At 36.5% G+C, this 15,838-nt stretch overlaps 2 protein-coding genes across 10 annotated transcripts in view; one reads left to right on the top strand and one right to left on the bottom strand.

The window, feature by feature from the left end:
* LOC136827951 (uncharacterized) overlaps window positions 1-15,838 on the bottom strand; it is a 505,229-nt gene that overhangs the window by 135,076 nt on the left and 354,315 nt on the right. The window lies entirely within an intron of this gene.
* The window catches only part of LOC136827946 (long-chain-fatty-acid--CoA ligase ACSBG2-like), a 58,382-nt gene that overhangs the window by 14,714 nt on the left and 27,830 nt on the right, over window positions 1-15,838 (top strand). For 8 of the 9 annotated variants that reach the window (XM_067085497.1, XM_067085493.1, XM_067085494.1 and 5 more), the window contains exon 2: window positions 13,289-13,545. In XM_067085497.1, coding sequence (XP_066941598.1) covers window positions 13,440-13,545 — 106 coding nt within the window. In that variant the 5' untranslated portion in view covers window positions 13,289-13,439. Of the gene's footprint in view, window positions 1-8,938; window positions 8,997-13,288; window positions 13,546-15,838 lie in introns of those variants that run through there. The other variant, XM_067085496.1, reaches the window with a different exon arrangement.

The raw sequence follows: 15,838 nt of genomic DNA, 5'->3' as shown, positions 1-15,838 counted from the left end.
AATAGTCTTTTCGCATTGAAATAATAGATAAATGTGGAGCATGTTAGTTGCCAGTTCGTGAATTTTGAACGAAATCCTATGCAGTCATGTAACATCAGTTCTGTAAATAACATATTGGCTTAACTAAATGATCAAGTTCCTTCTATTAAATTTACTCTCGCTGTACATACTTATGGATAAGAAAATGAGTTGTGATTGGTGTGTGGGCTAGTTAATTTCTGCACATGATACTGTACTGAATCGGGGTAAAGCAGAGAAACTGGTGGAATTTTGAAATGGTTTGCAAGCAGTGAATGTGAGGCTGTACGCGAGCAGGGGTAAGGTTGAGGGTAAATGGAAACAAGGAGATGGAATAATGAAAATCAGTCAGTTGGCGGAATAATGGTAGCTTTTGCTTTTATAGCTACAGTACTTCTGGAGTAAATATGATGGTAAGACGAGAGAAGTGTTGTCTCCTAAGTGAGAATGTGGAAAAAGTGAAGTATGTGTCGTGTCAGATGTAGTGAACTGAAGAGAAACACGGAGTTACTCGAAAGTGGCGAAAAGGTTGGTGTATGCGAAAGGGTGGATGAGATGGTTAATCAGGGGGAAAGAATTGAAGACGATAACCAGGAGGGAAGAGAAGAAAGACTAGATTCTAGAAAGTAGGAATGAACGATGTATTGGAATAGACGAGCCTTTAGTTGAAAAAATTCGAGTGAGTGCATGTTTTGTGAATAGAGGTCTATGTAGGGAGTTGGACATACTGTGATGATAATACAAGTTACACACACTACGTTTGCTCACAACATACGTGGAACACAATGCATTGTTAGAAGTTACTTTAAAAAGTTATTTTTTTCTCCCTTAGAAATTAGTATTTTAAGGACCCAACATAAATCCCACGAGGCTTGAACATTTTCGCTTAATACTGACGTATTATTTTTATAGTGATGCCATAAGAGGATTTTGACGTCAAAGGGTGCCTTGAGAAGAGGAGAATCTTGAAGGGATGCATGCTTATTCCTTTCACTTTGTCCTTGCAATGAGAGAATTACTTGGTGGCTATAATTATGATTCTTCTCACCCTGGGGTCTCAAGTTTTACGAACTGAGATTGGTATTGCTAAATCTGCTTTTCGTATGACAGTTTGTTGGAGTTTGGATATTTTTTGTGACGACTGGCTTAACTTTTAAATAGTCCAGAAAATTTATTTACCCGATAAATACTAACTGGAAAGCAAAAGCAATTCCTTTATTAATTAGGGAAAACGCAAGCTTTCTCAAAACTGTTCATATAAGGTAAACACACGGTAGTATGTTCCATAAGGAAGTGGTTCTTCATTCTCTAGGCGAACGTGATTTGGGTTCTGGATTTCCATCGTCGGATCAGACTGGTTACAGCATAACGGATGGCAAACTTGGCATGGGTACAGTCCATTGCCACAATTGTAATGGCAGAATGCGAGCGACACTCATTTGTCTCATACAAATTGGAATGCTTCGGCAGCTAGGAAGGGACGTAGCAAGATCTGCGTTAAATTTAGAGGACATATTGAAAGATGACCAAATTAACTTGCAGATGTCACCAAGCCGCGTCCCTAAATATCCTCACCCCGCACTAGTTCTTCAAGATTTGATGATAAATTGATATGTTGCCTGAAAGCCCCAACCTCCCTTGATTTCATTCATGTCCGACTCGTTTTTGTTTATATGGTTAGTACGATTCGTTTTACTAATTTACTTGGCTCTGTGTAAAGGGATTCTATTCAGTGGAAACTTGCTTGGCAGACTGTCAGTTTAGACTGACACGATTTGCTAAGCAACAACAAAAATAATAACAGTAATTACCTTTACTTTTTGTCAAGTTAATGTAAAGCTTTATAAGGATCGGGCAAAACTGTTTTGTCTTATGAACGGCTTGTATTACAACTTTATGGTTGAAGTCTTTGTAGGAGTAATGTAGGCTTAGCTAAGAGGTTAATATTGTCCTTCAGTAAAATTGGTTACCAGGTCATTATGACTATTGTCTGACTATTGTGCTGTGAATAAAATGACGTGCCATGAAGTGTGTGAGATATTCGACGGGTGTCGAAAATTCTTTTGAAATATGACTTTTTTGAAGTACTTACTAAAACTTGTTCCTTTTTAATGTCATATATATATATATATATATATATATATATATATATATATATATATATATATATATATATATTTATATATTTATATTATATATATATTTATACTTTATACACACATAATATATATATATATATATATATATATATATATATATATATATATATATATATATATATATATATATATATATATATATATATATATATATATATATATAATATATATATATGTGTGTGTGTGTGTGTGTGTAAAGCTGAAAACACGAACTATTACTTTTAAGTGAAAAGTTAAAAGTAACTTAAAAAAAAATGGTCCCACCCGATCGAAAGAGGTGCACAAGCCAAAATGGTCATTGTCATTCCTTACAAGCTTTCTCAAAATACAGTGCATATAAGTGAAAGTTATGAAGAGATATCGAGTATTATGTATGCTTGAGCAGCACGATAGTCAAGTTGTTGGTAGACTTTCAAGTATCAAAATCCTTAATTTTGCCAGGAGAGCTGCTTCAGGAAATGGAATGTAAGATTGATGGTTATGAAGTCGTCGGCTCATTTAAGAATAGTTAGGCTGAGGCAAGGTCTTGGGCTCTGGTATTAGGGAAAGGAACGTCGACCCGAGACTGGCTTTGAATAACCAGAGTATTTGTTGTTAACTCTGAAGTATGTAATGGTAATGATTCTCCTTCACTAGTTAGTAATTAATAGCTTGCTTTAATATCACATTCAAAGAATGATTTCAATTGGTTTCATCGAAGATGAGGTTTGTATCAACAATTTTCTGTTTATTTGTTGCAAGGGTTTAGTTCTCAGTGCAGGTAAAATTTTGGTCGCATTGTTAAAATTGCACCTAGTCGGATTTCTCTGTGATGTGAACGATAAAAATCTTAAAATTCAGGTGACAGTCTTTCAATGTTTTTGCAGTTACTGATACGGGAACTAAGTACAGTAGTAGTATAATGTGATTGTACAGTATGTAAGTATGATGCTGATTTGCACTAATTTTAGATATACATGTGCCAGTACCCTATATTTCCAACCAGTTTCTTCAGTTGCGATGCTTTGGTCCATTGGTCAGAGAAGTTATTAAAATAGCAGATAATGGCGTTAACTAAAGCAGAAATAGTCAACTCAGCAGTTAACAGAAATTACCAGTGGTTTTTCTGATCAACTGGAGATATCAACACAGAGTAAGACAGTTCCCGTCCCTTGACAGATCAGTAACAACAGATAACATGATTGTGTCCAAGAAGAATTGGTGTAGCTTGAGGGGCTTTTGAAATAAAAAATTTTGCCGTACCGTTTCTATACTAGATCAAATTTGTGGAATCCTCAAAGGAACATTACTCGACACAATCCTCTTTATTTATATTAAGGGTCTGCTTGAAAAGGCAACATAATATAAGATTTTTTAATCTTTGTCAAAGACAGTAACATTAGTGAAGTTTTAAGGATATATATAAACTAAGAGTTGGAGATAAGAAATTTAATGTCCATCCTGATAAATGCAGTTACAGTAATAAATTATAGTGGAGATTATATCTAGTCGCAAAGTTGAATGTGTGGAATTGAAAATCCATATTAAAGTGAAACTAAAGGTTGACCTGTAATTTGAATAATTCACTCAACGTCATTGGTAAAGTAGCACAGTCTGTAGTAAGGGAATGTTGCATTACGGTTAACATAAGGAAAATAATAATCGATATCTTAGATACTGTACAGCGAGGGGCTAACTCATATGGTACATTCTTACCTAGACAGATTAGGGGACTTGCAGCTGCCAACTCGATAATATAGGAGATTATGAATGTGATTAGTGGATAAACTGCTCTTGTAGATTAAAAATAATTTGAAGTACTTTACCTCCTAACCATGACTATGAGGCAGGGCCAGAGCCACAATTTACATCATCAGCAGTGGACTAAGTGATCCGGAGGTCGAGGTACCGTTAATAAATGGTTTTAAAAATAGATTAGATAACTTTGTGGGGGGGGGGGAATGGATGGGGGTTACTTTATGACCACGCTTGAGCACCATACCGCTGTTCTTTAGTTCAGATTATCAGGATCTACGGAGGCTTAAACACCTTCCAATCAGCAGCTTCATAAGGTAGCAAAGTAAGCTGGCAGTCTGCCTTGGAATTTTAAGTTTTGTTTCACCGTGACATAAAGCTGGAAATACCGACTGGCCGCACTCGTTTGTTTTCAGTATAACCAAATGCTTGCTTCATATGTATTTTCAAAGGTCTAATTATGCCTGAATTGCCTTAATACATTCAGTCATGAATTATCCTCTTTTCATTCGAATATTTTTATTCTTCATTCGACTTAACTGATGGAATACCCGAGTAGAGCAAGGTGTTATGAATATTGGTTGAAGACTCGAAAACTTTTCAACTTTATTAATTTAATGGTGTTATGAAGATTGGTTGAAGACTCGAAAACTTTTCAACTTTATTAATTTAATAATCTCATAGACATCACGGTGTGTCACGGAGCAGTGAGTCGACTAGAGTTGGGCATGTGGTATCATACGATTAGGTGATCAGTAAACTTTTTTACAAATAATTTTAAGCCAGTTTTGCCAGGAGCTAATACTGAGAGCGGATGTGCCTGAGCTTAGTGACTTCGTTGCTCGATCTTTTTCTCTTTATACAGTAACAATTTAAACCTTTTTTTTCCCGTTCTCTCCAAGTACTAGGCGTGTGTCGTATTCCTACTGTTTTTTTCTTATCGTCCTTTTGCAAATTATCTCGCGAAGATTTGCTTGCAGGCATTGAGACTTATATAAATATAATAAATATTTTAATTAGTTTACTCTTCAGTATGAGGAAAGGGTTTATAATTCAAAATCAAGCGAAGATGCAATGCATTACTACCCTAATGCTATTCTCCTTGCGTTTTAACACATTTTTACCCATTTACCAATTCATTTTTTCTTTTAAATGAGATAATTTCTTTCTGTATTTCCTTTTATCTTCTCTTCCTAATGAGCACCATATTCTTTGGAAGCTTGAATTTCAAGACAATGGGCCCTGTGGGCTTGTTCCATATGAATAGGGTTCATCTTCTCAAGAAAAACAATAAGACGAATGAGCGTTTACTATATAAAATAAATGCTGTTGGAACTGCCATTTTGTTTAACGAAACCTGTATTAAAGAAGGTCTTTTAACTAATAATAATAAATTATAATAATAATAATGGTGTCATAGGAGCGCCTCGTTTTCCGTAACACAGTGACAGCCAATAACTGGTTTAGGTCGAGTGTCTTGCTTTACGACCGGAAAAGGATGTTTGAGAATGACGAGGCATTGATAATTTCACTGTTACTAAACCGGGCCGTCGTCTTAAAGCATTCGGTGTTTTAGTCGTTTGTTTGATTCTTGTTTTAGTCTGTCAGAGAACACACTGTAAGACTGCACCTCAAAGAAGTTAGTTTATTCTTTAAGCATAACTAAAGTGCCACTCCAAAATCTCAGATGGGCCCGTTTTCCTACGATCAAATGTTATCTTCATTTTTCAGCTTTTAATGTCATTCAGTAATGATAAATTTAAATTTGACTTGCAAGCACTCACTCAGTATCCATGGTCAGTCTCTTCTCTTGTTTGAGTTCTCATATACTTTTTCAGTCAATAACTGATCTCATCTTTCTGTATTTTCCATTGCCTTCTTACTAATTTCGAATGAACACCATATTCTTTGGAAGTTTTAATTTCAAGTCGATGGGCCCTGTGGGGTTGTTCCATATGAATAGGGTTCGTCTTCTGAATAATAATAATAATAATAATAATAATAATAATAATAATAATAATAATAATAATAATTATACTTTTAAGCGTATGAGAATTTGAGTGTGCAAGCCCTTGTGATCCATTTACTTGAAAATTGACAAGCTCTTATCGATATAATCCTCGGTATATTTCATTTTGGTAAGACGTTTTAGCCCTTATATACCATAATCTGTGATAAAGTACTCAATAGTTTTTTCTGTATTCAAAATATGTGAACATTCGCATAGTGATAGTGCTGTTTTCTTGCAAGCCTCCATAGAATAGATTAGCCTAATGCCTCTGTCGAGTACTTTTCCTATGGGACGTGTGACTGTCGCTGCTACCGGGAAGTCGATTGTCCATTGGCAATTTAAAACGGAGCCCTGGCATCTATCAATTTAGACCCATTCGTCGCCCAGGGCAATTGTTGACTGCTATAGCATGATCGCGCCACCGGCTTCAGAACCAATCGCGCTACCGCTATTAAGCGGGCCGTGACGTCATATTCTCTTGTACATGCCTTATCTTTACGAGGGTTTTTCCTTAGGCACTGGGAATTTTATAGTAATAAAATCCTCTCTCTCTCTCATTTTGCTCTTGGTTTTATGCAAATAGGCTAATACCGTCGATCACCCGTACAAGAGACTTTTTACATTATCATTTCCTCGTAATAGTCCCTTAGTAAGGGGGTGGGGGGACTTGTCTCTCCGCCATTTATCCTTCCGTCTCTCTGTCTGTCTTTGCATGCTTACTGTGTTTTCGCAACTCTTCTTACAATGTTGATTGAAGAGATTTCAGTTTAACTTATTACCAACGTAGATTATTATACATAAATATACTTGGAGAGATTGTCTCTCTCACACACACTGACTGGCTAATGCAACTCATCTTACACAGTCTAAGGTATTTCAAAGTCTGGTTTTAAGGTAGACCGTTTTGCGTGGATGTAGGAGCGAGTGTGTCCATCTGTCTCCGTACCCGACTTTTATCACTGGGCATAACTTTTGACCCCTGAAAGACAAGAGACTTCGTTGTCATGCAGACTTCAGAGAAGCCATTTCCAGATGACACCATGTTCGGTGACCTTCACCATGACCTTCGAACTAAGAATAACTGCGACTCTTGCTTCGCTTTTAACAACTTGTACATGGTGAAAGGATTTCCTAAACATTTTTTTTCAACCAGCTTGCCAATTTTTTACCCCAACGCACTCCACTTAACTTCCGGGTTCTAGAGATCCTGACATCTTTTAAATAACTTCCAGTGAATCAAGGGCAGTATTGTTCTTAGTCAAGAGATTTAAATATACTTCGGGTTAAGGAAAACGTAAACGCAGTGGCACCCCATATTACCCAGTCATTATTGACAGGAATCCACTAAACGTTCTAGATCAAATGGCACGAAGGGCATCGTAAGGTATGTGTTATGTGGATTTTTATGGCTGTGTCCATGGGCAAGCCATATAACCAACCGGGCTGCAGACTAGTGACGTACAATGATTGAAGTACCTAAGACGTAGCGAATAAGGTACAGGGGAAAGAAAATTAAGAGGACTAGGAAAACGTTACATTAGGAAAGCTGTAGGGAAGCAATAAAATTGGCTCATCAGGTTTCCGAAAACATATTATTTTGTTTCCGTTGCGCTCTCTTGACGTAACAGTATAGTTAGGGCATTTATGTATATGTATGTTACTACGTGTAAATGTTATTGTGTATGTTAATATATACTGTGTATGTATGCAATGACAAAAAGAAAGAATTGGAATTAAAATTACATTTTGATCAGTTTCGTATTAAGACATATTCAAGAGAGCTGGTACATCGTAGCAGAAGTTTATTGCATGTATAATAAAATCACAAACCGTACAACCAATATGCAGACAGTTAAAACAATAAGTCTTCTAAATTGCCTCTGTTGACTGGTATGTGACCCAAGACCTACATTTTGGATTCTATTGGACAATTCGCAAGTAAATCTTGTTGCTCTCATTAGGATTAAATTCCCTTACCCTGCTTCATATTTGTAAATTTCTTATTTCTCTGGAAATGGACGAAGTTTACCAAAACTCTTTATAGGCTATATACTCAAATCATAAAAAGTTCAATAATACAATTAATATAAAAGTACAACTATCTAACTGCTGTCAAAATAGCATGTTTTTTTTTTACAACATAAATTGCACATTATCCAGTTCATATAAATTAATGCTGTTCGTTCTGTTTCCGGTCATTTTTAAGTTTGACTGTCAGGAGAGTACTCAGGCAGTGCAGTTTACACGGTATTGTTGTTCTTAAATGACACATTAATACTTGAAGTCCTTAAGCAATGGGGAATGTCTGTCAAGTTCTGTGGAATAATTGTAGTCTTAATTTTGTTTGCTGTTCTCAATGAATCGTCTGATACATTATCTAGATATTTTATTTTATTGTATGGATCCCGAATTACGCCAATTTCATCACTGTTTATTCAAGGCTTATTACATGTAATGATGCTTTTAAAAATAAGTATATACATACATTTCTTTATTTATTTAGACAGTGCAGGTAGTTTGCTCCTAATGGCAGTAAAAAAGATTTTACCCGAGAATTTTCCATAAGAAACGAATGGATTCATAGGCGGGGTCAGTTGTGTGCCGAAAAACCAGATTTGTAAATAACACGCTTACATTTTGTCGTGTTGAAAAGGCTTACCCTGCCTGCTCTATTAACTGCCTGTTTGTATGTTTGCACTGTTTGTCTCCTTGAGCAATATGAATTGTACATATCTACTGCTGCTTTACCATTTTTGAAATGGGCTTCGGACAGAACCAGTCGGTATGACGTGTTCCTTTTAATTATTAGCGTATGGATTTCATGTGTTAAATGACATCCATACTTGAACAGTTTGATATACAAATAAAATATACTGCATAAACCTTTTAGTGTCTAATGTCGAGAGAACCGAGTGGTCAGTATATTATTCAGATATGGTAGGTTGATTAGAGGGAATTCGAGTAAATTATTTCTGAATGTCACAATTATAAAGTTTTTTTTTTTTCCCAAGAACCAGGTGCTTGTGAGAGGATGCAGCCAGTAAAGTGCTCTATTGGACACTTAAGTTTTTCATGTAAGAACTGTGATTGAAGTCGCTAAGTGTGAATTTTTAATAAACTTAAGTGTTCCTCAAGGGTATGTAATGTATGTGTATATGTATGTACATACGTATGTTAGTGTTAAGGTGAGGCTTAGGTACGTACGGTATTCGTTGACTTACACAGTCGCCAGGTGTAACAGATTCCGGAATGCTCAGGTGACTTGATGCTCTTAAGATAATCTTTTACTATTAACTCGATCGAAGAATTTGCATTTGGTATTATTCTACCGCTGTGTTTTCCACTAGTGATAGCACAAGTCACACATTGCTTGCTTCATCCATTGAACTGCCAACAAAGTAGTCAGTGTAACGTTGAAGGCTTAGGAAGAAAAACATCCCTAAAAACTTAATCGGCTGGATTACCAGCGATGAGGATTTTCGTTATTGTTAAAAAAATGGTCATGATCATGTTAGTTTAATCTCGTTTATGGTGTGCTTTGTTAATGCCTCTTAATTTTACTTGCTTCGTAAGTTTAGGACTCGAGCGGGATTGTTTGTGAGAAATTTGTCTTTCGATGTGAAGGATTTATATTTGCAATTAGTTTTGTTTCGTTGTTTAGTGAAACAGACGATTAACTGAATGAGGTAACATCGCTTTTTTTCTTATCAGCTACACGGAACTCTTGTTTTGTCTCCTCGTTTAGCTTCAGAATTTAAGGACGAAGTTCGCTCGACACGAGTCCTAGTTTGCTGCCAAGATTATTCTTGGAGGGTCAAATGATATTACAGGTTAATTGTTTATAACAAAATTATTCTGAAATGTTCTCTTTTTTGTCCTGCGCCTTCAGAATTTGCATGCTAAATAGGAACGCTTCTGTTTGGTTGCCAGCACGTTCATTAATGACAAATACAGATACTGTGGACTGTCTCCAATGCTGAAATAAACGGTGCCACGGGACTCCAGCCAAATGGGTGCTGTATTTATAAACTTGAAGAAGTGACAGTTGGCTCGAGGGCTTGGCACAGGTTTTGTTGTTTTTCCAAGTTACTTCAAGACATACAAAATGGTCATTTTAGCCTTTTACACTGAGGCAATTTCTTAGCTACATTTTTAGCGTTATTTTTTAAAGTTTCTTGGCAACGTGGTTTTGACCTACAGAGGCGCAAGGTAGTTTTAACCTTGATTTTTTTTCGCAACTCGTTATCTGTGTCGGGGCATTTTGATCAGTTATTTTAATAGCTCTGCATTCCTTTTAGTATAGTGCATTATACAGTAGACTTACTACTTAGGATACTTGTAATGAACTTGTAATGAAATTTCAAGGTAAAATGTATAACAGCGAACGGGTTTTAAGCTTTTGAGTTCCAAGAACCTGAAATGTGTATTTCCTTAAGTTGCAGTATAACGCTACATTGCAAATGTGTTCCCAGATGCGGTATACAGATCTGTTGTTGCTTTCGGGCCCCCTTTGAAGGAGAACTCTTCAAAATTCGTTGCAGCAATGCCTTGAGCAATGGTCGAACGGTACTAATACCTCCTGTTTGACAGATTTCATAATGCTTTGTTGCAATAAGTAGTCCCTGTCCTTATGTGTGCGCAGTAGTGAGGATGCGCTATACTTGGCAACTGCCAAGTCCTTGTTTCATAGAAAGGTGGTCAGAATTTGAAATAACATCTTTGGTTCTAGTTACCAAATACCAATTTTGCAGTGCTGGAAACCTTTAACTTGTTCACGCTTTGTTTCGAAGTCTGTATGCTACTTGAAAACAGTATGCTTTGATGCCTTTATTTCTCGCCCTCGACTAGGCTAGATGGCAATGAAAAGTTGGGCAAGTGTTCAGTGATTGTCAACGCGGATGACACACTTGCCAGAAACTTGCTTGGGACAGTCGTACTTCCGATGATTTACGGAAAAATTCCGTTAATATAGTTTTCAGAGATGCCTGTCATTCTAATAAATGTCAAGTTATATAATCTACTAATTTGCACAGATTAATTACCAGAATTTTTCTGTGGACTTCTTACGATAGTAGTTTGTATGAAATGTATAGGAGAGGCTTGTGTCTGCTTTTAATGTACATAGGGTACAATATATGAATGCGTATATATAAAATTGTGACGCCAGTCTGGCAAATTTATCTTTCATTTAGTTACCCACATCTATCTTTTGTGAAAGCAATATGTATTCCTACTTTTTAAAGGTGCATATGAATTTGGATGAAATAATGGTGGTTGAAGTGTTACTAATTCAGTTGAGTTACTTGTCATGAAGGTATCATATAGTTATGGATAACTGTGGGACTAAGGTGCTGCTTTTAGTGCATTACGTTTGAAGTGTTGTCAGCATTAATTTCAATACGCCTCCTTTAGAGTTCCGGTTTTCGACATCAATAGCTTAGAAAGTATATAATTTACTTAAAACTTCAGTAGCTGGTTTAATTTGTCGCATTAGTTTACGAGGGCGAAATCTTTGGTTATTTGTTTATATCTGATTCGCTGGTATTGACTTTGTTTGGTTAGTAGATATTTAGTGTTAGTCTAGATAGCATGAAGAGTTATTCGTAGGCTGGTGCCAGTGCCAGTGCCATTTTATATTTTATTTTTTTACTCAAAAGTTCGTGAATGAAGAAATAACAGGTTATGGTACTAAAACCCCCCTCTCACTCGGACTCTGCATTGAAGTATTCTTAAATAAATTCTCTGCCAAGATTAAACGGTGAAGCATGTACTGACGAGTCGGGTTAGCTTTTTTTTCTTTCCTTGAAAAAACTATCGGATAAAAAAATTATTGCTGGCTTGTTTGAAACCTACTTGGCAAACTCAGTGGCCTCATGACATGTTTGTTTTAAGACTTGACAGTGGACACTTCTATCTTCGGGTAACAGACGCAAGAGGAAATATACCGGTTACTAAATACGAAGGCAAATTCGTTGGAAGAAATAGTTTTCTGAGCCCTTGGATTTAAGCGTTCCTGACATGAAAATGGTACTTAGTAGTGCAATGTGGCGAAAATGTTAACTAAAGATTACTTTGGCAAGTAACGAGCCAGATCTAAAAACTGATCTGTAGATTGTGATGGCACAGATGGGTAGGAAGGATATCGAGTGACGTCAGCACATGTACACACTTTACATACACACACTTGCGTACCTTTATAAAAATGGCAGATATTTTCATGTTCTTAAAACGGAGATTTAAATAAAGTATAGGCCTCAGGATCGGCCTATTACATATAACAACCACTTGATCGTGTGTTTTTGTTCTTGGTCTTTTCACATTAACGTAGAATCGATACACTGTACACTCAACTGAAACGTGTTTTTGAAAACGTTTGGCTTTGATCACTTAGTACAAAGGTTGGTTTGATGAAATGTTGAAAGATACATCAGGACAGTGCCAGTACATGGACGTTTCTACTCGTATCGCTGTTTTAGTAAAGTGGAAATAAAAGATTATCGTCTATTCGCTCGAAAATAACGAGGTTATAAAACATAACGCATTATGCATAAATTGGGATTTTAATATGGTGACAAGTATTGCAAGAAAAATTTTATATGCTGTAAAAATAAATGGAAATTAAATTTCATCTATATATGATGCCGAATTACTGATGTTATTTCTTTACGTAACGTAACTATTTTCCTGGGCTTATATTCGAATTCTTTGCTTCAAGACCGCATTCACCAGAATCTGTGGAGATAGGAATTATAGCGCAATATAATGAATTGGTGTCATTGAGTATTGTCCGTCAGCTTGAATAATAGCTGTAAATTTAATTGGAGGAAGTTTTGACGGTTGTTGAAGTGAATAACAATGGCTGTATTCTTGTTGAAAGAAAGCACAAATTTTTTAATTTGACACTGTACGACCACCTTGGATGACTTGCCCTAAACATGAGATTTTAGCCAAGTTGTTGTTCTTAGTAGCAGTAGTATTAGAATGGGCAATGCAGGTGCGCATTCATATGGCAAAATTACCAGTCGTCAATCGACTAGACTATATTTGCCTCGGCTACGACAGAAACATCAGATTTTAGTCGATCGCAGTATATCTCTAGAAATAAGGTTAGACTTTGAAACAGGCTGACAACCATTAATTGAACATAGTTCTAAATTGCATAAGGCTTGCAATTACAACATCCAATGTTTTTTGTAATAATTGATGGTAGCCTTCATATAACTAGAATGATCAGATGAGGTGCTGAAGTCAGCACAATTGGTAATAATTGAGTTGTTTAAATATACGATAGGCTTATAAGGGAATATTAGATAGAAGCCTATTTGGAGAACTTGAAAACCATTGAAACTTTTTTTTTTCTTTCCAGTACCTGGAGTTTACAAGAATCTTTGAACATCGACAGCCACAAACCACCTGCTCACAAAAGCGACGTCGAATCCTGCAGACACAACTCTATAAGCCTTGGTGTTATCAACAGCTCAAAGCCGTGGCAACTTAAGTCAGAAGTCAGCAGCGAAATGGCACCTGATCCGAGAGGACAAGAGGATTCTGGCACTGTGGGTTCGATTATTGCTGGCCACAGGATTTCTCTTAATGTTCATTACGATAATGACTCACAACCGGGTAAGGGATAATTATAATCATTTTGTCTTTTTCTTGTTCAGAAAATGCTAGTTAGTGCCATAGCCGCCAAGAGTATTCGGATTTCACAGTTAATTTCATATTTTGCATGTGAAACGAGGACTGTCTGTGGATTTTCTTAAATAACTTGAAAAGGAAAGGGGGAGTTTGATGTATTTATAAATCATTAGTAGAGTGCTATTGTACGTTACATTCTTAACTTCTCGATTCCCTAGTATTTTTGGGCAGTTCTGAGTATTACCAAATACCTTGAGTCGATTGTTTCCATTCTGCAGCTATCTATGTTAGTATTCACTGTTTCATCTTCGGGTTGTCATGTATTGCCATGTACCCGAGTAACCTTAACTCTGTTATCGTGGAAGAACATCAGCCAAGCCATCCCACACCATTCACGCCCCTTTTTCCTTATCCAAAGACCATGCATCCGCATTTCCTTGTAACTGTGACTGACAACTCCGGGAAGACCTTAGCAGACATTGGGACATAGACCCCTGTTTCAGACACACTTTTACATCAAATGTGTTGCATTTTTGTCTACATCATGTAACTTATTTTATCCTTCATTGTTGAAAAATGAATTGAATCTTCAATATCCTCCGCAATCAAAATAACATCTTCGTCAATGTATGCCATTGTCATTTTTTCAGTATACTCGCACACTTTTCACAACAACCCAGTCTCTTTGAAGGAAACTATTCCTTTCTCTCAGTAGTTTGGAATCTTTGCCCCGTGAAGACAAACCTCACACACACACACACACACACACACACACACACACACACACACACACACACACACACACACACACACACACACACACACACACTAGATAGCCATTCTATCACATTTTCAGCGCACATTGCAACATATTACCGGAGATCTCTCAAAGATATGGTGCCTTTGGACTTCAGCTCATTAATTACTGTAATTTTTCTTCATCCTCAAGTCACTTCCACAAACATTCTTAGAATTATGTGAACCCACATGCATTTGCATTCTTTAGACTGAATCTTTTCAATCTTCTACATTCAACAGCTCTCCAAAATACTCATTTCATCAGCACAGGATTTTGTTTATTCACACATTTTCTCCTTCTACGTCATTATTAGCTCTCTGGTTTGGAAAGCTGTTGTGATACCTTAGCATCACCATCGTCAGTGGGAAGTAGGGTACAGCGTTTGAAGTTCAAATAACCTTTGAAATGAGGTATGACTAACATTTGGAGGGTAGCTTCTCTATATGCCTTTTAGCTCCAAACCCTCCTATCTGTCAAGGTGGAAGGTTATACATACAAGTTAAATAATTTTGTTGAGAGGTGTGGCTTTCACATTTGGAAAGTAACTTTAATACTGGAATACCTTCATATCTGGCCTCCATCTATTGGCCTTGGATCAGAAAACATTAAACTTGGTCGGTTATATATCCTGAGCATGGTTCAAAGCAAATTTCTATGCTTTGGTGAGCAGATACCCGAATTCATTTAGATTTTATTGTGCAATAAAAGACGAAGTTCGTTCTTGGCTCCTCCCATTGATTACAATTTGCCATTACATGATATAGAACAAGCGACCAAAGTTCTAGTACAGTCTCTCTCCTCATTTTCATGTCATCCTTTTAAGCTGTTGACACAACGAATTTGACAGTTGCAACTAGATCTAGGTCAGCAAGGCCCATTGCAAGTAATGGTACTAACTTTGACATCCACATCCTATTGGAGTTTATTATTTGTCTCGTTGGATGAGTTTTAAACTTAGCTCCCATTTATTTGACCGATGTATATAGCGGACACATACTTTGTCATTGGTGGTGGTTTAGGAATTCTGCCCCACCTACGTGTTATTGTCTCATGACATTAATTTTGTGTACTTCCGTGATAATCTGTATTTTCCTGCAACTGCATTTCAGGTTGTTTCCTTTTCCATGAAGTTATCTTCTCCACTTCATCTAACTACTGTCTCGTGCTCATACTCACTCCTTGCTGTCTGTAGCCACTGCTTAAATTATGCATCCACCTAACTAACTTCATTAGTTTTCCTAACATTAGTTCTTTCTCATCCATATTAAACTTAAACACATTTGTCTGTATTATATTTATGGCCACATTTTTTTAACACTTTACCTCCAACCAAGAAATGATGAGGTATACCTTCAGCCACTCCTCGTCTCTCAAATAAATTAGTTTGAGCTTTTTACTTCTTTATATTGAGACGAAACTAACAAAACCATTTAATTTTGTTTCTAGTTTACTTGTGAATATTATTTGTAATTATCCATT

This window comes from Macrobrachium rosenbergii, chromosome 42, assembly GCF_040412425.1.
Source record: "Macrobrachium rosenbergii isolate ZJJX-2024 chromosome 42, ASM4041242v1, whole genome shotgun sequence".
Lineage (NCBI taxonomy): Eukaryota > Metazoa > Arthropoda > Malacostraca > Decapoda > Palaemonidae > Macrobrachium > Macrobrachium rosenbergii.
This window is presented reverse-complemented; position numbering and strand designations above follow the sequence as displayed.